Genomic DNA, 19,130 nt, shown 5'->3' on the forward strand with positions numbered 1-19,130 from the left:
CTACCCAGCAGACCATTTTCCCAGCCCTCCCAACAAACTCTGTCCACATCACTGATTCATTATAAGCTGGAAAGACTGATAGCAACGTAGAGTTGCTGGCTGTTAGTAGGCATACACATCAGAAGGTAGAAGTACCAAGAATGAAAATGTCGTGTCAATCACCAGCCTGGGGCTGGGAGAATCCTGGGGGGCTCTTCTGGGTCCCTGAAATCACACTGTGTGAAGACAGAAGGAGGCCACAAATGTAGCCAAAGGACTTTTAACTGAAAATCAGAAAGTAGTGTTCTGTAATTGGATGGATGGATGGATCCTAAGGTTGGCAGATGTAGTACCACAGACTCAGAACCAGGATGTACTTCAGATGTGCCAGGACCACCACACGGCCACCGTCTGCCGCTGCCCCTTCTCCTCCCCACCACCCCACCTGGGCTGGGGCTGCTCTCACTTCTAAGTTCCTGATAAGCCATAGTGACAGATATGGCATTTCAGCTCTTACCCTAATTAATGGTGCCAGCGACAGCTTTCTTATTTGTTCTCTAATTCAAGAAAGTAATACAATGATTTCCCAGATAATGGATATACTATTTGTAAAATTATTATTAAGTGGCTGAGTTTTCTTCTGTTCTATCTCCTTCAAAATTTTGTGTAATATGGTTCTATGTATTAATCAACAGGTCAGGTACTGTCTGATGAGGGGTGACAGTGGCCAAGGGAGTAGGGAATGGACTGTCTATCCTGCAGAAGAGATTGTGACCTCTAATAAGAATCTCTTTACCATGGTGCTCTCCAGATGGCCTCTTAAGGAGAGTGAGTGCTTTGAGAAAACACTGGCCGAGGAGCTGCATTAATAACCCAGTTCAGATGCACACCCTGCAGAGGAGCGAAGAGCCAGTCACAACTTGTGTTGGCAAAGAATAATTCTAACACTCACATTTTAATAAGGCATGATACGGCTTATCCAGAATCCAAATTGGGGGATCAGGAGTGACCCATAGACGGGAAAGTCCCACTCACAGCCTCTGCCTGACCCCTGTTGGTGACCACCACTGATACTGAGCTCTGGTGGCTGCCAGTAGGCATCAAAGCCAGACCCGTTGGTGGCGAGCAGAGGGGCTAGAAGGATTCAGTTCAGGGACAAAGGCAGGGCTGCAGCAGGGAGAGGCGTGTGGCCTGGCGGGCTCAGAATTCAAGCAACCTGTTTCCAGCCCCTGTTCAGAATCAGTACATCCCTGAGTAGATAGTGTTCTTCTCTACTAATGTACTTGTCTCCCGGTTCATCCAGCACACGAGCAACCCCTTTTTCATGAAAGTTGACTTTTATTGAAACCAACTTTAAGTAACACATACTTAAGATCAAGGGCCATGGAGCTGGATCTGCCTGGGGTTCAAATCTCGGCTCTACCTCTTACTAGCTTTGTGACCTTGGGCCATTAGTTAACCTTTCAGTTCTTAAGTTTCTTCATCTGTCAAATAGGATCATAACAGTACCTATCTCATAGGGTTGTTATGAGGATTACATGAACTCAATGAAGTGCTCAGTACAGGGACTGGCACAAAATAATCTCTCTATATATAAACAATATATCTTGGTTTGAGAGTGTGATTTTTTTCACTTGACAGAAACTAAATTTAACAATTCTTTGCACTGGTTGTTTAAGAGATTATAAGCTTTTGTATCTTCAATAGCCCAGATGTGCTTAAAGCTATGATCACATAAGACATTTTTGAAAGACACGAGCAGGATTTGAAATTCTCTGGATGAAGTTGCATGCCAGCATTCTCTAAATTTCTATTTTCTGGGTGTAAAGAATATAACATCTGCAAACAACAGCTGGACAAATATTGGAAGATATAATTCCAGCTTCTTGCCATGTTGGCAAAAGCTGTTGGGAGGGAGAGAAACGATCCTCCTTGTATCAGTACCTTTTTATAGCCGGAAGAAGAGAAGTTGGATGAGTCATTTTGTCAAGGCAAGGTTTCAGAAGAGCAGACCTAAGGAAACATTGTCAGGGGCATCCTGGCAGCTATCAAATCGCACACAGCTGTTTACTAAGAAGGCCTGGGTTATCGGGGCAGGTTGATAGATTTTACGTTGTTTATCTAGAGAAGCTTAGCTGGGTTCCAAACATCTATTTGCATCTATCCTTCCCCTACGTTTCAGTAATTCAACTGCAGGCAAAGTGCTGGCTGGCAGTCATTCTGCCAGGAAAAGGGAAACAGCAGGAAGGACAGTCTGAAAAGGAAGCAGGGGCGACTTGCCTGGTGGCACAGTGGTTAAGAATCCGCCTGCCAATGCAGGGGACACGGGTTCAAGCCCTGGTCCGGGAAGATCCCACATCCCGCGGAGCAACTAAGCCCGTGCGCCACAACTACTGAGCCTGCGCTCTAGAGCCTGCGAGCCACAACTACTGAAGCCCGCGCACCTAGAGCCCGTGCTCCGCAACAAGAGAAGCCACTGCAATGAGAAGCCCACGCACCACAATGAAGAGTAACCCCCACTCACCACAACTAGAGAAAGCCTGTGCGCAGCAACAAAGACCCAACGCAGACAAAAATAAATAAATTTATTTAAAGAAAAATTATGAAAAGGAAGCAGGGAACCAGAGCTTCTGTTATAAAGTGGGCTGGTGTTGGCGGCACCAGATATCTTAATGGGCTTCGGACAGGAAGGTAGACCACCAGCTGTTTGTCCAGCTTTCCTACCTGCACGTAATAGAGCCAGTCTCTCCAAGTGATGACTCTTGCTTTTTGGGGACAGAGGTGAGACCAGGGCAAACCAGGCAAGAGGAAAGAGTTGGCAAAATAGCTACTGGGAACACACAAAGCAAATGAGACACAGAAGCAAGAAGAGGCCTCAAGTCAGCAGTCAGCACCTGGGCCCAACCTCGTGACTCCTGAACTTTGCTGCAGGGACCCTAGACTTCTGCTCCTGTGTTTCTCATCTGTGAAATGAAGGGGTTGGAGATTATATGTCAGGTCCCCCCAGCTCGAACCTTCTCTGTTACTAAATGTTAGCTCTAAAACCCTGGCTGTGAATCAATCCAACAGAGTAGAAGACAGAAGTCAGGGTATAACTAGTCCACATTTGCCACCTCTTGGTACACACTCATGCCCTCAGCTGGGTGCTCCCCAGGGTGGAGGCTGTGGAACATTCCTGACTTCACCCCTTGTGGACTATAGGAGACAGTACGAATGCCCACTCAGAAAGGATTTCACTCCTGGCCTGGAATCTGGCCCTTCTGAGGCTCTATAGGACTCCTTCTGACTTTATTGCTGCTTTGGGAAAAAAAATTCAGTAAATTCTTCAATGCGTCTCCTTCCTTTATGATCCTCTATAAAAACAAGCAAACCAACCGGCTCCTTTCATCAGAGTTCGGCTGGCTTCTCTCCTGTGTCTGATCTGGGGGTGTGGTGTGGAATTTGTTTGGGTCGTGCTCCTGATTAATATCCCTTGAGTCATTTCTTCTGACTCCCTATTAAAGATGCTCTAGAATGCTCCTAGTAGGAACTGTGTACTTTCTTGGGGGTGGGGGTTAGCTGTGGGAGTGGCAGCCTGGGGGATAGCGTGAATCTATCACATCTGAGCAGATTAAACCACCGCGTAGATCTTCTTGCCCTATAACCAGTAGTAGTAGTTCGTGGGGATAACAACCATGGTTTGAAACCACTGATTTAGTTCTATAAAACTAAACCATCTGATCAGAACTATTGAAATGTTAATTTGACCCAGGGAACTCAGGAGGCCAAGAGAGCTGAAGCCATTATCTGCCTTGGCTCTGTGTTCTGATATGAAGCCAGCCCTATGGAACAGGGCCAGAACCCAGTTATTCCTGATTCCCAGCAGCTCATATAATTTATTATGCTAAGAAATAGAGCCTCCTGCTTCTAGAAAGTTGGTTTCTGTTGTTTGGCTACCAGAATTTCATAGGATAGTTTATTTGGGGTAACAGGATATCAGATTAACCATCTAGGCCTCAGTTGTGTAGTGATGCTCAATACTTTTTCTTCCTTAGTGTAATATTATAATATCAACTATTTTATCATATTGCATAGAAAGCTGAAGAATTCTGAAGCCATATTCACCTTCTGCGTACCTCCCCCCATCACTCTGGAAGAGTCCTGAGATTTGAGGAAGTTAAAGAGAATTTTCACCAGGAATTGACATTGCATCAGTTTTGTAATGAAACATTGTCCAGTTTTGATGGCTTTATTAAAATGATAGGCTTTGGAAACCTGCTTGGTATATGAACTAAGTGAGTTCGGTTTAGAAGAGTTTGTATCTTATCTACAGCTTCTCTGTATGATTTGTCTTCATACAGAAGCTCTGGTTTCTCCATTCAAAAGGCATAAACCATGTAGCCACCACCACCACCAAGAGCCAGCCTCCCTTCCTTCTCCAGTCTTGAGTTCTGCTCTCGCAAGTCTGCTGGTGCTGGTGTTGTCAACCAGGGAAGACCACAGCTTTCTTGAGGGCTACCTTCACTCTCTAGGCTGGCTGATATACTGGGAGAAGCCAGGGGCCCAGGGTCCTGTGAGGACTACACACAGAGGGTTTCCCAAGGGTTTGGTCATGACTTATCTCAGTTGGCTTAGAAACCCTAGCTAGATTATTTCTGGGTGTTTAGGTTTAAATGGGAATTACATAGGATTCCCAGCATTTACATAGATGGGGCTCTAACTAGGCTGACCAAGAGACTGGCAGCCCTGAGTATGACTCTTAGATGATTTTGGTTGCTGCTATGAACCAGCTTTAAACAAGAAGGATGCTTCCAGTGGCAATCAGAATATGGTCTGCCATTATGATGCCATTATACAGAACCAGAAGCCAAAATCTCTAAGCATATATGTTATAGTTCCTTTAAAGTGACATATAACTTTTGGGTTAATATTTGAAAGTAAAACAGTCCACCTCATTTTCTCCTACCCAGCTGCTGTCAACAGTAGCTCAAGCCAGAATTGTGAGACTCACATGTCAAGAATGGGTGAGACTCCTTTGTCATCCTTAATTGTTTATTCATTTTTCTCTCCCAAAATGAGAAAAGTTACCTATGTCCAGCTGCTTCTTGCAACGGTAGCAATCTGACAAGTTGAATTATTCTATTCATACACACACACACACACACAAACACACACACTTTTATCTATGCTTTCAGTGGATGTTCCCATACATACATGTAGATAAACACACACACACACCCCTTAATAGATTTTGGACAGTTGAATCCAGTAGTCTACAAGAGGTTCCTGCTATCTCATTCTCATTACAAGCATTATTGGGGATTTTGTTTGTTTAGGGGGTGTGTGTGTATTTGTGTGTGTGTGTGTGTGAGTTTAAAGTACTATCATGTATGTGCTATCACTTAAAAGACAACCAGCACAGCCTGACCTTGTGTTGGGAACTTTACATACATTACTTCTCTAAATCATCTCAACATCTCTGCGAGATTGATTGAGTTATGTCCATTTACAAATGCGGAATCACAGGTCCTGAAACTCTCCTGAGAACTCAGAGTTACTATGTATCTGAGCTGGAATTTGGATCCAGGCCTCTCTGACTCTAGATCCTGACTTCTTAACCATGAGACAGTCCAACCACAAGACCTCAGTTTTATTATCATCCCCATTTTACAGATGAGAGAATTGAGGTGAAGTGACTTGGCTAGAGTGCCTACATTATTGTTTTTTTGGCTTTGAATTCAGTCATCTTTTATACCAATAAAATTCTGACAGGCAAGTTAAATATCTTCAAGTAATGTAGAGAGTGGAATCGGTCCACCTGACCAACACATGGATCATTCAGGAAGTTTACTTTATTTAAAACCATAAAGGGAAACATAGCTTCTCTCAAAAATAGTAACCAAAATAATTTCCTTGGGAAGGGTTGTTGATAGAGGCTTATTAATAATAATAATACACAAGTGTAAAATGTGTATTATGTGCCAGAGACTATTCTACATGTATTAATTCATTTAATCTTTCCAACAGCCCTATGATAAGGGTTCTGTTTTTCCCCGTTTTACAGATTAGGAGAAAGGCATAACTTGGCCAAGATTACACTTGGCTAGTAAGTGGTAGAGCTGAGGGTTGGCCCAGAGTCCATGGCCTTCCCCACTCTACAGGACTGCCATTTGAGTCTCAGTTTTACATTCATTGCGTTTCTTTGGTTTATCAGTGAAATTGCCCTTTATCTTCCCTCGAGTACTTTGCTAACAATGAGGCAGACTGTCTAGGCAAGCGGGGGTGCCTCGGTTATCATGCTCCTGGTTCCAGCATCTGGATTTCCCACAGAACCGTCAAATGAAAGACACTTTAGTATACTTTGAAAAATAAAAAATAAGTCTCCATTAAAGTGGTTAAGTATAGTGATATTTAAGGCTCATTTCTAGAACAATAGCCGACAAAATAAATGTAGAACTAGACTTTGATGCCTTTTTCAAAACTTCTTAGCCGTTATTAAATAGGTTTTGGAAAATCTCTTTATCTGATGCATAGTCATTGATCCGATTAATCCTCTGTCGTTCACACATCTCTTAAATTGGTGACCAGAACATGGTCGGCAGGTGCACCTACCTTGGCCCTGGGTCTGCTGCATCTCTGCAGTCTGTCTTCCTCAGGAACCAGTGTCTTTATAACCATTTAACAAGAAGGTACTGTCAATTAGCCATGGGAGAGACCTGGGCTCACTTTCTGCTTTCAGCTCCTACTTCCTCAAGCACATAAGAATCTGAAAAGAACAGTAAAATTAAACTGCTGCAAGAAGTTCCTGACTCAGATGAAATCTATGAGTTCCTTTTTGAAATCAGAATAATTTTTTTCTGTTGCTTTGATTTGGTAAGATCCCACCTCTTCTGATAAGTGCCTTAGCACCTTTAGAACTGAAATTTTAATTCCTTTTTCTCAGCAACTGAGACTTCACAGCTTGCTTCTGCTAGGGAGTTGGGAATCACAAAATTTCTACCTCAACCTGAAGCTGTTTGCTAAACAAGTTGGCATATCTTTCAGAACAAGGCATTACTTTTTAAAAAATACATTTAAGTAGAAAACACATTTTGAAACATATACATCTCTCACGGGGTTATTTTACTTTTTCAATGAGACATGGAGAAGGGACCCATTCCATTCTCAAGAGAAGCTTTTTCTGTCTGTTCACAAGGGATATAACAGTGTGGGAGAAATGGCTGGGGCTTTGATGCATTTGACCTGGCTTTGAATCTTGACCCCACTGTTACCATTACTTAGGGCTCTGAGCCTTCACTTCCCCATCTGTAAAATGGGAATCATAATGCTATGGTTATCTGTGAACAGAGGCCAGTTATAATTAACCAGAGTAGAAATGATGGCAGCAACTTGATAATAAGATGTTTGTACACTCTGCTCTTTCTAGCCCATAATTTAGAAAGAGAGCAAATGGTAACTAATAGGTAATAACAATAATAAGCCCATTAGGAGGCCAAGAAAAGATTAGTGGTAGTTATGGAGTGCAGGGGGAAGAGCTGGAGCCTTAACATTAGATGACTTTTAATCTTGACTTTACTACTTATTAGCTGAGTTGCCCTGGGCAAGTTATTTCATTTCCCTGAGCTTTGATTCCCTCTTTTGTAGAATGGGGACTATAGTATCAGCCTTTTTATACCCCAGAATTGTCGTGAGCCTCAGGTGAAGTAACAAAGTGTGCTTTGTAAACCAGAAAGTGTGAACTGGCTGCCAGAGGCCTTGGGGATGAGTCCTTAGGGGAGGACACTGAAAGCCTGCCCTTGGGTCCCAGCCAGGTCCAACTACCTGTGTTTATAAGCGTGTGTCTTTGGATGTATCTAAGATGACACACTGTGTTTCTGCAGAGAATGTTTCTGCAAAGCAAGAAATGAGATACTTTTTCTGGGAGAAGTGTTTTTCATAGTTGCTCTAAAGGGTCTGAGGTAGGCCTGGTGAGGAAATTTCAGTTATATTTGCAACTGGAGAAAGGTGAAAGTCGAGGCAGGAATTTTTATTGGGAGCAGTGAGAGGACTAATACAGTAATAAAGGAAAAGGCCACAAGAAGTGAAGGGAAAGAGTTTGGGGTTTGGAGCAGGATTTCCACTTACCGTTATTAAACCTAATAATTCAAGGTTTTGCATTTGGGGAAGAATAATCAGCCATTGTGCTTCGGTGGAAAACATCCAAGCGTTGACTTTTCAGAGAGTCTGGGGTTCCTCTGACCTGGCTTTGACTGGCGTCTAGAAGGAGAAATCACTACCTTTTCCATGTGTGCAAAAGGTCAGGCGTCTAAATGGATATCTCTTCTTTAAAAAATCTCTGTGATGATAAATGTGTTCATGGGATCTGGTGAAGCCGGGAGTTCCTTTGTAATTCTTATTTCTCACTTCTCTCCTTGGTCCAAAGATAGGCCACATTTGAGTATGGAAACTTTTCAGCCTTGCCGTGTTCTCCTCCCTCTTGAGAGTCATGTTCTGTTTGAAAAGAGCTGAAAAAAATGAAGTCTGTTTTTTCACTTGGGATAAGAAAATCCTTCTCAAAGCAGTAAGGGCTCTGTGAGAGTAACAGGATCCATATGTTGAAGCTGGCTGCTAATACACAGCATATGGGCCAGTGAACTTTCCAGGCAGAAATATGTCTCTAATTCTCTAAAGAATGCCCCAGTAAACTCCAGAAAGGACCATTACTTAGGTGACAGATGGCATCGGCGCAGCTTCTGGGCTTCATAGGCCGGTTGTTCCATGGAATGGGAGCCACAGACAGGGACGCAAAGGTCCTGGTTGGCCTTAAGATGGATGACACTGGCCTGTAGCCCTCGCTATAGGGCCCCGTGCTCCCCAATACTGCGGGCTTGCTCTGTTCTCTTAGGGGATGTGCATCTGAAGGTTGTTCCTCAGGTTGGCAGGATTATTTGTTAAACTGAGTGGAAGCATTTTGTCCCCTACTCACAGAGACAGCCTTACGTAATGGAAAGAACACTTACCTGGGAACCAGGTGGCCTGGGCTCTGGGGCCACCCTGGTCCTCACTAGATGTGACCTTAGGGAAGTCACTTTACCTCTCTTTTCTGATCTGGAAAATCAGGAGGCAGGACATGGTGATGGTTGGGACCCCTTCCGCTCCCTCAGGTTAGAACTCAGTGGCCCTGACTCCATCCTGAAGAGAGTGATGGGAGAAACCTGCCACCGCCGGGCACTTCTGCCCCCCCGGGTGCCGTGGCCCCGGCATTATATTCCATTGCAGTTCTGTGCACTACGGGTGAAATTCAGGAAAGGTAGGGGAAGACATTTCACTGCTCTCAGGAAGAATTCCATCCTCGGCCCCAAATGAGTCATCAGCAGCAAACTGACCGAGGGAGAGACAGGCTGCCCTGCAGTTACTATACTGTTTCTTCTGAAGCAGCATTTGGAAGTCTCTGGACTCCCACTTCGTATTCTCACAGTGGAGCCCTCAGGATCCTCTCCCAGCCTGTTCCCGTTTCCTCACCACGACCCTCACTCCTCCCCTGTTCCGTTCCTGTCCCACCGAACCATCCCTTTCTCTGCAGCCTCTGCTGGGTTTTTCCGTGGGCTGCTTTGTCTGTAGGACAGTTAGGAAGGTTGCGCCCCTGATAGCTGAGCTGCCCCCATGCTCCCCCTTCCCCGCCCAAGCAGGCCCTTTGATCCCTCTGTTCCATTGAGCACAACCATGGTTGCTTCTTCATCAAATGAGCGCAGACTGAGACCCACAGCAGCTCTGCAAGGCTATCACCATGGCAACGAACATTCCCTCCGTTCTACCGTGAAGAGAAAATGGCTGTTAGAAGGAATGGCTAGCTGAGTCTCTATTACTCGGTCTATTTTGTCCAGGCCCCTCCTTCATACCGGCTTTGAGAAGCTACACGCATTGAACCAAACGTCCCTTAGCCTTTAGCTTGCAGATTTACTTCACCTAAGAGGAGGAAAGGCAGAAGGAAGTTGAATCCCAATGAATAACAGCATTTTTCCTACCCTAAGAGTATATTTTCATGAGGAACAGTTATCTGCTCTAAGCAGATCAATGAGGAACTCCATGAATACAGGAATCTGTGAGATCCGGTGCAATGTATTTTGTCTTATGGGTGGAGTGGAGCGTATAGATATTGCAATATTGCAGTGCAGTAGCCAAGAGATTCAGGGGGCCGCAGGGCACAGACGCCAGCATGTCAGAAGAGTTGACTGACTACTTGGGGTGACGATGTTTGACTGCTGTCTCCTCTTCTGCAAAGAGGTGTATTGGCCCTAGAGTTGTGAGGTAAGGTGAGCATTTGTTGGGCCTCCCCTGCTTCAAAATCAGTTTGGATCTTCACGTTGAATCCTTCCCCGTAGTGGTCAAGCTCCGTGGTGTGGGGAAGTGGCAGGAAGCCCTGTGCAGGGTTGTGGAGCGGCAGGCTTCCCTCTTAACAGAGCTGTGGGGATGCTGCAGGTTGATGATCCATATGGAACTGGCTGGGCTGCTGTTTCCGTGAATCCCAGACGTGCTGCTGTTTGGAGCAGGACTTTAAGCCTTCTCAAGGGGTCAGAAACGTTTAGCACAGAGGTCACCCCCAGATCTTCCAGGGGACCCTGCACGGTCTGATAGAGGATATTCCCATTCCACAGGGAATGGCCTGGACCCCGTCCACTCCTGGCCTCGGCATGAGGAACTCTGGTGACAAGTTCTCAAAACCCAAACAACTTCCTGTCTTCACTCTTTCTTGATGTGAGCGGGGAGACGGTTTTTGAATCAAAGCTCTGGTTTCTGTCTCAGAAATCCAAACGTGTGTTTAAAGTGGACATTGTCTTTTTCAGTTTCTCTGCAGGTGGATATTGTTCCCAGCCAAGGGGAAATCAGCGTCGGAGAGTCCAAATTCTTCCTATGCCAAGGCAAGTGCCCGTGTCACACTGCATTTCAGGAAACCCACCCCTCAGAGCAGAGCCAGCGGCTGTGTCTGCCCGGCAGATCGCAGTGTGCCTGGAATCTCGGGTCACTCTGTGGCAGGCTCTCAGGGTGACCAGAGAGCCAGGGGAGTGCTCAGACCCCCTTCCTTCCCTTACCAAGGCTGCCCCAGGACAGCGAAATATGCTGTGTGGACTTCTGCTTCGTGATGGAGGAGGTCTAGGGATTTTCTTAGGAAACTCAGCACAGCCCCCAGACCCCCTGTGCTGTGTACATCCAGAGTCCCATGAATGACACTGGAGAGCAGGGCTGGTGCAGAAAGAATGCTTCAGTGGGTCAGTGTATGGATTATCAGAATCCCCCAGAGCAGGAAAATCCAAGAAGGCCTAAAAAGTGCCTGAAAGAAAACTGAGTACCAGTACCTCTTTTTGCTGTGAGGACAGGTGCCCTGGGTTTCCCAGCTCTCTAGTGAATTCCAATATTCTGTCCCATTGCCCCAACGAGAGATCAGAATTTGTCGGACCTGGTGTCCTTGTCTTTTGTTTAGAAAATATGCCCCCATTTCCACAGCTCAGCTAATTATCCATAAATGTCCTGCAGAGGAAAGGCTTCATATGAGGCTTTGGAGTCTCTGTATGTGAGATGCCTGGGATTTGGAACATGAAAGGACCAGGAAAGAGCTGAGCTAGGTGTAAACTGACATTGAGCAAGCCGCTTTCGGCAGGGAGGGGCCTTGAAATGCTGTCATGATTTGCACCAGATGAGGCGGCTGGTGGCCACTGGATGTTTTCCTTCCAGCTTTGCCTTCACTACAGCAATTGAAATGATCTGAACATGCAGTCGTGGAGCCCATAGCACATCTTGCAAATAGCCATATTTATTGAAAACATGATGGGCCCTGAAAGGAAGGCTGCTTCATTTCCACACTAAGCATCTTTGCAGGGCGGGGGATGTGGGCTGGGGAAGGGTGCTGTGCAGAGAGGCAGGGCAAAGCCATGTCTGGGGGTCCCAGAGCCCTTGTTCCAGCTCAGTGTCTGGACAGCTCAGCAGCCGTATCCCAAGGTGCCTAGGGAAAGGATGCAGAGGCGATGCTGGCTACCTTCTTTGCAGCATTTAGGCAGATGCATTTGCCTCTCTGAGGCAGGAGCGCTGAAATGACAGTCATGCCAGTTTGTGCAGGCAGGTGCTGGAATGAAAGTGGTTGGAGTCTACGCTCCAAAACTAGCCAGAGTCTCATCTTCCACTTCAGAGACCGTAATCTAAGCCCTGGAAAATAAGCTGATGAGTTGGCTCAGACCAGCTAGCCTTGAGCTCAGATCCCAGCTATACTGACTCCCTCTGCCCCCCATTCTGTGAGGTTATAAGCTCCTAGCTTAGTGCCTGGCACACAGTGGGTCCCCAGTAAATATCTCTTCTCTTCCCTCACTAGGGATGGGACCACTATGAGAAATACCAGCACCAGTGTTGGTTGAGTTCTTTCCAAATACTATTATGGACATAACAATTAAACACAGAAACCTCCAACATGAATGGTCATCCCCGCCTTGTCATCAAGCCTGATGAGCTCTTGCTCAGTAGCTCTTACTGAGTACCCACTGTCACCCTGGAGGGGTCGTTGGCTTTTCAGCATCAGTGGTTTGAAAATAATCTCTTCCTCTTTAGTGGCAGGAGATGCCAAAGATAAAGACATCTCCTGGTTCTCCCCCAACGGAGAAAAGCTCACCCCGAACCAGCAGCGGATCTCGGTGGTGTGGAACGATGACTCTTCTTCCACCCTCACCATCTACAATGCCAACATCGATGATGCCGGCATTTACAAGTGCGTGGTCACTGCAGAGGATGGCACCGAGTCAGAGGCCACGGTCAATGTGAAGATCTTCCGTAAGATCCTCCTCCTCCTCCTTCTTCTGTGTTCCCTGTCCTCTCCTTTGTCTAGGAAGGCACATGGGTAGCAAAGAGAGTGGGATGGAGTAGAGGACCCACTGAGGGCTTGACAGGGCCCCTTTCCTCCTTTTCCCTAAGTCTTTTCTGCATCAAGCTAAGAGCTCCAGTATATTTTTAAATGATCCTCGGCCAACTCCGAACTCACAACTGTGTTCATGCTGGTCACAGCTACCTCCCACTGGCCTCCATTCTCTAAATTGAAATTACACCATTCCCAGAGGACTAGGATGGGTTCCCCTCTCCCTTCCCCAAGTGTTGACTGACTGTTGTACACTTCAGTTTATCCCCTCTTATTTCACTTTTTCCTGCTGGTAATGGAGTGCAAAGGCTCGGTGGAGTGCGTGGGGTTATTATCTGAACACTCTGTGCCACTCAGAGCGGGTAGTTCCCATTGCCACTGAAACCAGTCTGGAGGTGGCATCTCATTACCTTGTTATCATGCATCTGTCCTGTTGGCCAGGGTAATGATGGGTGACAGCCAATGGAACAGTATTGATTGTCACAGTATTTATTGCCATAAGCCTGCTTTTCTTCTGTTTTGTTCTTCAAAATTCTTTCTGCTGTAGACAGGCTGGGGATGGGATGCCAGACAGAGTGGGAGACAGAGGGAGGACTGGTGGCTCCTACTATTAGTTGTAGAGTAAATGTTCTACCAGTTCATTTTACCTGTGCACTGTGTTTCATTGGCTCCATCCCACATGGCGAAGACCCTTGGTAAAGACAATCCTTTCCTTCTGTAGACCCTTTTCTGCACAACATGGGATAAATTTAGCACTTTGAATAGACACTAATTGCCAAACACAGGTGATATATTCCCCTCCTTGTGCCAGCTGCTCTGCCTGCATCTTTGGCCAAGTGATGGGTGGGACCCCCTTTGGTACCACTGTATATATGGACTCGAATCCAAGCAGTATGGTGCCAGTGAAAAGGGATCTTTGTGGGAGAACCAGCCGTTTTCCCTCACTCTCCTCTTGCTCCTTTTCCAGAGAAGCTCATGTTCAAGAACGCGCCAACTCCACAGGAGTTCAGGGAGGGGGAAGATGCCGTGATTGTGTGTGATGTGGTCAGCTCCCTCCCCCCAACCATCATCTGGAAACACAAAGGCCGAGATGTCATCCTGAAAAAAGATGGTGAGCTGTCCTTTCCCCTGGGCCACGAAACCAGTTTCTGAGGCGTTCTAGCCCAAACTCAGATTCCAGTGTCCCAGAACCCCATGTTGTTTCCAGGTCAAAGGTTGCATGTCTATAGCTTGTATGTTCAAGCACTTGACTTTCTCTCCAAGGAAAAAGACAGATTTCCAATAGACTTTTGCCCTTGGCTCTATGTTGGAGCCAGGGCCACATTTTCCTATTGCAGCTTAGAGCCTCTCCCCGCCACCCCCATAAGCCTGAAGGCAGGCAAAAGGAAAGGCTCAGCCACCTGCCTGCAGATACCAGTCCTCTGACTGATCCTTGGATGAACCTGAGCCTTGTCTCTTCTAGTCCGATTCATAGTCCTGGCCAACAACTACCTCCAGATCCGGGGCATCAAGAAAACAGATGAGGGCACTTACCGCTGTGAAGGCAGGATCCTGGCACGCGGGGAGATCAACTTCAAGGACATTCAGGTCATTGTGAATGGTGAGGAGATCTGTTCTGCTTTCTCCACCGCTACAACCTTGGCTCATCCACGGCACCTGAGTCCACCCCTTCCCACAGCCCATCCCCAACCTCTGCCTTGTCTTGTTAGTTTGTTTGTTTGTTTGTTTTTAAACACACTTGTCTTTGGGTCTCCCTCAACTGTGGGGACTTTTAGTGCAGTTCTGGAATGTCCTTCATTATCTTATAACACTAGAAGCTTGCCCCATGCTTACCGGTAAATTCTTATTCATCCTTCACTGTCCTTGAGGTTACTGTAATTGTTAAGTTAGTCCCCTGGTTCAGTCTTCAAAGAAAATATTATAATCAATTCAGGCCTCAGAAGAGTCAGAATCATAGTCCATGGGCTTATTAATCTTAATTTTCAGTGTCAAATAAACACGCCCATGGAATCGATCTGACATTTACAAGATGTTTACAGGAAATGTCAGTACTAAGAAATTAAGTAAGTCATGGTTAAATTGCTTTGGATATTGATATATATTTTTTGCCAAACTCTCCCCCTCTCGTTCCTTTGGTAAAAAATAGTTTGTGCACAGGGTTGTTTGTGACAGTCCCAGAGAAATGTCACTCTTTGGTGAGCTGGTGCATTTCAAATTGGTATTAACCATTTAATCACTAGGAGCAGGAGTTTTGAACTTTTTCCAACATCAAGAGCCCCCTTTTGAAAGTCAAGTTCCATCAATCATGGTAGTTGTAAGATTGGTATGCATTGATGAAGAAAATATATAATGATAAATAGCTACTGGAAATAGAATACCATTGTAAAATGAACAAAACATACTGATATAGCTTCTAAATCTATATTATTGAAAAGCAATATTATATATTGTTATATGTATAACAATACTATGTGTTGTTGAAAAGTACTAATGTGCATTTGTGGATGAATTATTGATCCAGTTTACAGTAATTATTTAGTGCACACCTGAATTTAGATCCCTTACAGTAACTGTGCAGCTGCTGCCCAGGACTCTTGACTGTCTGACCTGGGGTCTCCCGGAAGTGCCTCTTCTCCAGGCCAGTGGGTCCTTCCAAGTTTTCCCTGCCACCCCTGACAGTCCTTCTTTCCTTCAGTGCCGCCCACCGTCCAGGCCAGACAGAGCATAGTGAATGCCACCGCCAACCTCGGCCAGTCTGTCACCCTGGTGTGCGATGCCGAAGGCTTCCCAGAACCCACCATGAGCTGGACAAAGTAAGAAACTGGCTCGTGCTTTTTATCACCGACTAGTGGAGAAGGAGACCTTGCAGGCCCTGTCCTGTGCTGGCGTTTCAAGGGAACAGGGGTGGGCGGCTGGGGAGCATCAGCTCTGGGTGCAGAATGGATTCTTTTCTGTCAGGTCCTCTTGCCTTGTGTGTGCATTGGATTCCTTCATTTTCAGTTTGTGGGGCAGAACCAGAGGTTTTCTTTGGAATTTTGGGGGGCGCACTTTGCAGCCCTTGGGCCGAATCGGAGGTTTGGGTAGAGGAATCACGAGGAAGTACAATTTGGCGTCTTAACTTTCTGTGAAGGTTCAGTCTTTCGCATGAGCTCGGTCCGCGTTTTATGGAAACTAATTAAAAATTAACCTCTTAGCTCTGTAGTCAAAATCACGGTCCTTTACATTTCTGTGCCCTGCAGGGACGGGGAGCAGATAGAGAATGAGGAGGATGAGAAGTACCTCTTCAGCGACGACAGCTCTGAGCTGACCATCAGGAAGGTGGACAAGAACGACGAGGCCGAGTACGTCTGCATCGCCGAGAACAAGGCCGGCGAGCAGGATGCGTCCATCCACCTCAAGGTCTTCGGTAAGGACAGTGGGGTCAAGGTCACCCCTCTGCCACAGTTCCACTTACCCCACACAGTCCATCAGCAAGACCCTGCCCACTCTGCCTGGGAATCTACTGCACTTCTTGCCAGCTCCACCACGTCAGCCCTAGTCCAAGCCGTGCATCGGTCCCGTTCAGCCCCGCCCACTCACAGTAGCCAGAATAACCTTAAGCACCACTCCTCTGTTTCAAATCCTCCAATGGCTTCCTATTGCAACCAGAATAAAATCAAGACTCCCTGCCGTCAACAGAAGCCAGATCTGAGCTAGCCCCTGGCTTCCTTCCTGACCTCGTCATGCCTCTGCTGTGCTCTACATTTAAAGCTCTCCAGCCCCGGAAGCCCTCTTCTTCTCCCTCAGACACACTAAGCTTGTTCTCTGTCTCAGGGCTGTTACACTAGATGCTTCTTCTGCTTGGAATATCATTTCCCCAGATCCCCTGTGAGCTGCCCTCGTGTCATCCCTCATCCAGATGTCAGTGCATCATTCAGATCATCTTCTCAGTGAATCCTTCCCTCCCTGCTCTGGCCAGTGCATCTCCCTTATCACCACCCCACCCATCTCTTCTTCAGTGCCCTTCTCTGTACCTAAACTCATCTCATTTACATACTGGTTTGGGGAATTATTTCTCCTGCCTCCACTCTTACACGTCACTTTATCTCTGGCATTCCAAACAGCGCCAGACCACGGAATAGGCCCTTGCTAAATATTAGTGACCAAGTGGCTGCCTCTGTCTCCATTTCTTCTTTCCCTGGCCTGTGTGAAGCAGGGTCATAAAAGTCATGAAAAGAACCTCCATATCTCTACTCACTTCGTCTCTATAAACTCAGTTAACTTCCATTCATTTAGAGCTGAAATGCACTTTGACCTGACTTTGACAAACAAATTTGTGGCAGAGAGATGTTTAACCTAGTGGCTCTCAGCTCTGTCTGCCCATCTTTTTAAAAAACACAGATAAGCGAGTCCACTCTAGGTGGCGCTGCCAGAGTACAGACACTGCAGGGGCAGCCCTGGCGCACGCAGCTCCCTGGTGGTTCCAGCACCTGCGCTTTGGGAACCTGCCTGGGACCCGCTTGTTTAGCCTGTTCAGGAGAAATCACTGATGTTTGTAAACAGAGACCTTTGAAAATCAAGCGTTTATGTGCAATTGGACCCACTATCCCAGATGAATCCCGTTTACTCATTAATGACAATTAATTAATAGGCTTAGAAACAGGTTATCAGTTTGGTCCAAATTAACTGTACGTACTTGAAAGTGAAGCTAAACTTCTTGGAAAATATTCTTGACGGTCTTTTCTCTGATTCTGACTTATCTACCCCAGTCGCTCTGATTTTAAGTTTTTCTAGATGAAAGACAGATGCATTTGTTAATGTATTCCTTAATTTTCACAAATATTTACTAAGCGCCCTTGTTGCTGGGCGAGGGGCTACAGAGATGAGTAAGATATGGTCTTTTGACCCTGAGAAGCACAAAAAGGGACATAAACATATAAGCCTATAAATTATAATAGATGGTGTCAGTTAACAACATTTGAGTACCAGCTGTGGGCCCAGCCATTGCCCAGGTTACAAAGATGAATAACATGCACTCTGTTCTCATCAGTGGGTTCACAGGCTAACGGAGATAATCAGTGCTGAAATTTTTAATGACAACCCATTATAATGACTTCATAAGCAACATGCACAGTGTTTTATAAGAAATGATTTGATTTCTGGTCCTGCGTGACAGAAGTTAGAGAAGTGTTCGACGATGATATGCTTTTCCCAAGTGGGAGTTTCCCAGATGCAGGAGAGGTGGACAAGCCTTTCAGGGCACGCCGCACAGGCATCGAGGCCGGAAGAGCCCATGTTGTGGTGAATGTGAACTTGTGAACGAGGACTATGTCTGCTCCACTCACAGGCGTACCCCCAGGGCCTAGAACATCACCTGGCATGTAATAGACACCCGTGTTTGCATAAATGAGGGAATCATAATTAGTTTTATATGAATGAAGCATAATGTATGTGGCAGAGAGATGAACCTGGAAACATGTAATCACTTGTCTTTAGGAACTTCTTTTAGATATCAGCTCCATAAAGTAATAATAATAATACCCAACACAAAGTGAGCACATATAGTGTGCCTAGCACATTGCATGTGAAGTACTCTCCATAAATGACCTCTTTTAACCTCATCACAATCCTATGAAGTAGATTTAATTTTTATCCCCATATTGCAAGTGAGGAAATTGAGCACAGAGAGATTAGGTGTCCTACCCAGGGAGCCGGGACTCAAACCCAAGCTTTCACATCCATTCCCTGGGCTAGCAATTGTGGTCACTCCTCCATGAAACCCAGTTTAACACATATTACGCCTGAATTCCATATGGAATGACTAGTGGATTCTGCCTTTACCTCCATGGGTTACGTGGTTTCTCTACAGAAGTACACTCAGTTCTAACTTGGCTGGTCAAGAAGAGATCTTGGCTTCTGTTCCAGGCCTCTCTGGTGGCGATGGCTGCCCCCAAGAAGGAGTGTGTAGTGTCAAGAGCCATGTGGGGCTGTGCTAAGGTGAAGAGGGTGGGTGAGTCCAGGGAAGGAGGCAGGGAAAGTAGGATGCAGGAACTGTGGGACGGTAGGACTTGTGTTTCCGCCCTCCTCCCTGGCCACAGATTCCCTCCTGCATCACACACACACTCTTCACACACACACACTCTCTCTCTCTCACACACACACACACACACACACACACACACACACACACACACACACTCCCTCTCTCTCTCTCACTCCACTACCACAGTTCTTTCCCAAGACTGCAGCTGGGAGAATGTTCATTAGGCAGCCCAGTAGAGCAAACAAGGAGATGTGGGCCGACTCCTGCAGAGACAGG

General features: G+C 46.2%; 1 protein-coding gene across 5 annotated transcripts in view; it reads left to right on the plus strand.

Moving 5' to 3' along the window:
- LOC137771449 (neural cell adhesion molecule 1) overlaps positions 1-19,130 on the plus strand; it is a 315,820-nt gene that overhangs the window by 240,107 nt on the left and 56,583 nt on the right. For all 5 annotated transcript variants that reach the window (XM_068554810.1, XM_068554812.1, XM_068554811.1 and 2 more), the window contains exons 2-7: positions 10,782-10,856; positions 12,532-12,750; positions 13,800-13,943; positions 14,295-14,432; positions 15,528-15,645; positions 16,072-16,238. In XM_068554810.1, coding sequence (XP_068410911.1) covers positions 10,782-10,856; positions 12,532-12,750; positions 13,800-13,943; positions 14,295-14,432; positions 15,528-15,645; positions 16,072-16,238 — 861 coding nt within the window. The remainder of the gene's footprint in view (positions 1-10,781; positions 10,857-12,531; positions 12,751-13,799; positions 13,944-14,294; positions 14,433-15,527; positions 15,646-16,071; positions 16,239-19,130) is intronic.

This window comes from Eschrichtius robustus, chromosome 11, assembly GCF_028021215.1.
Source record: "Eschrichtius robustus isolate mEscRob2 chromosome 11, mEscRob2.pri, whole genome shotgun sequence".
NCBI lineage: Eukaryota > Metazoa > Chordata > Mammalia > Artiodactyla > Eschrichtiidae > Eschrichtius > Eschrichtius robustus.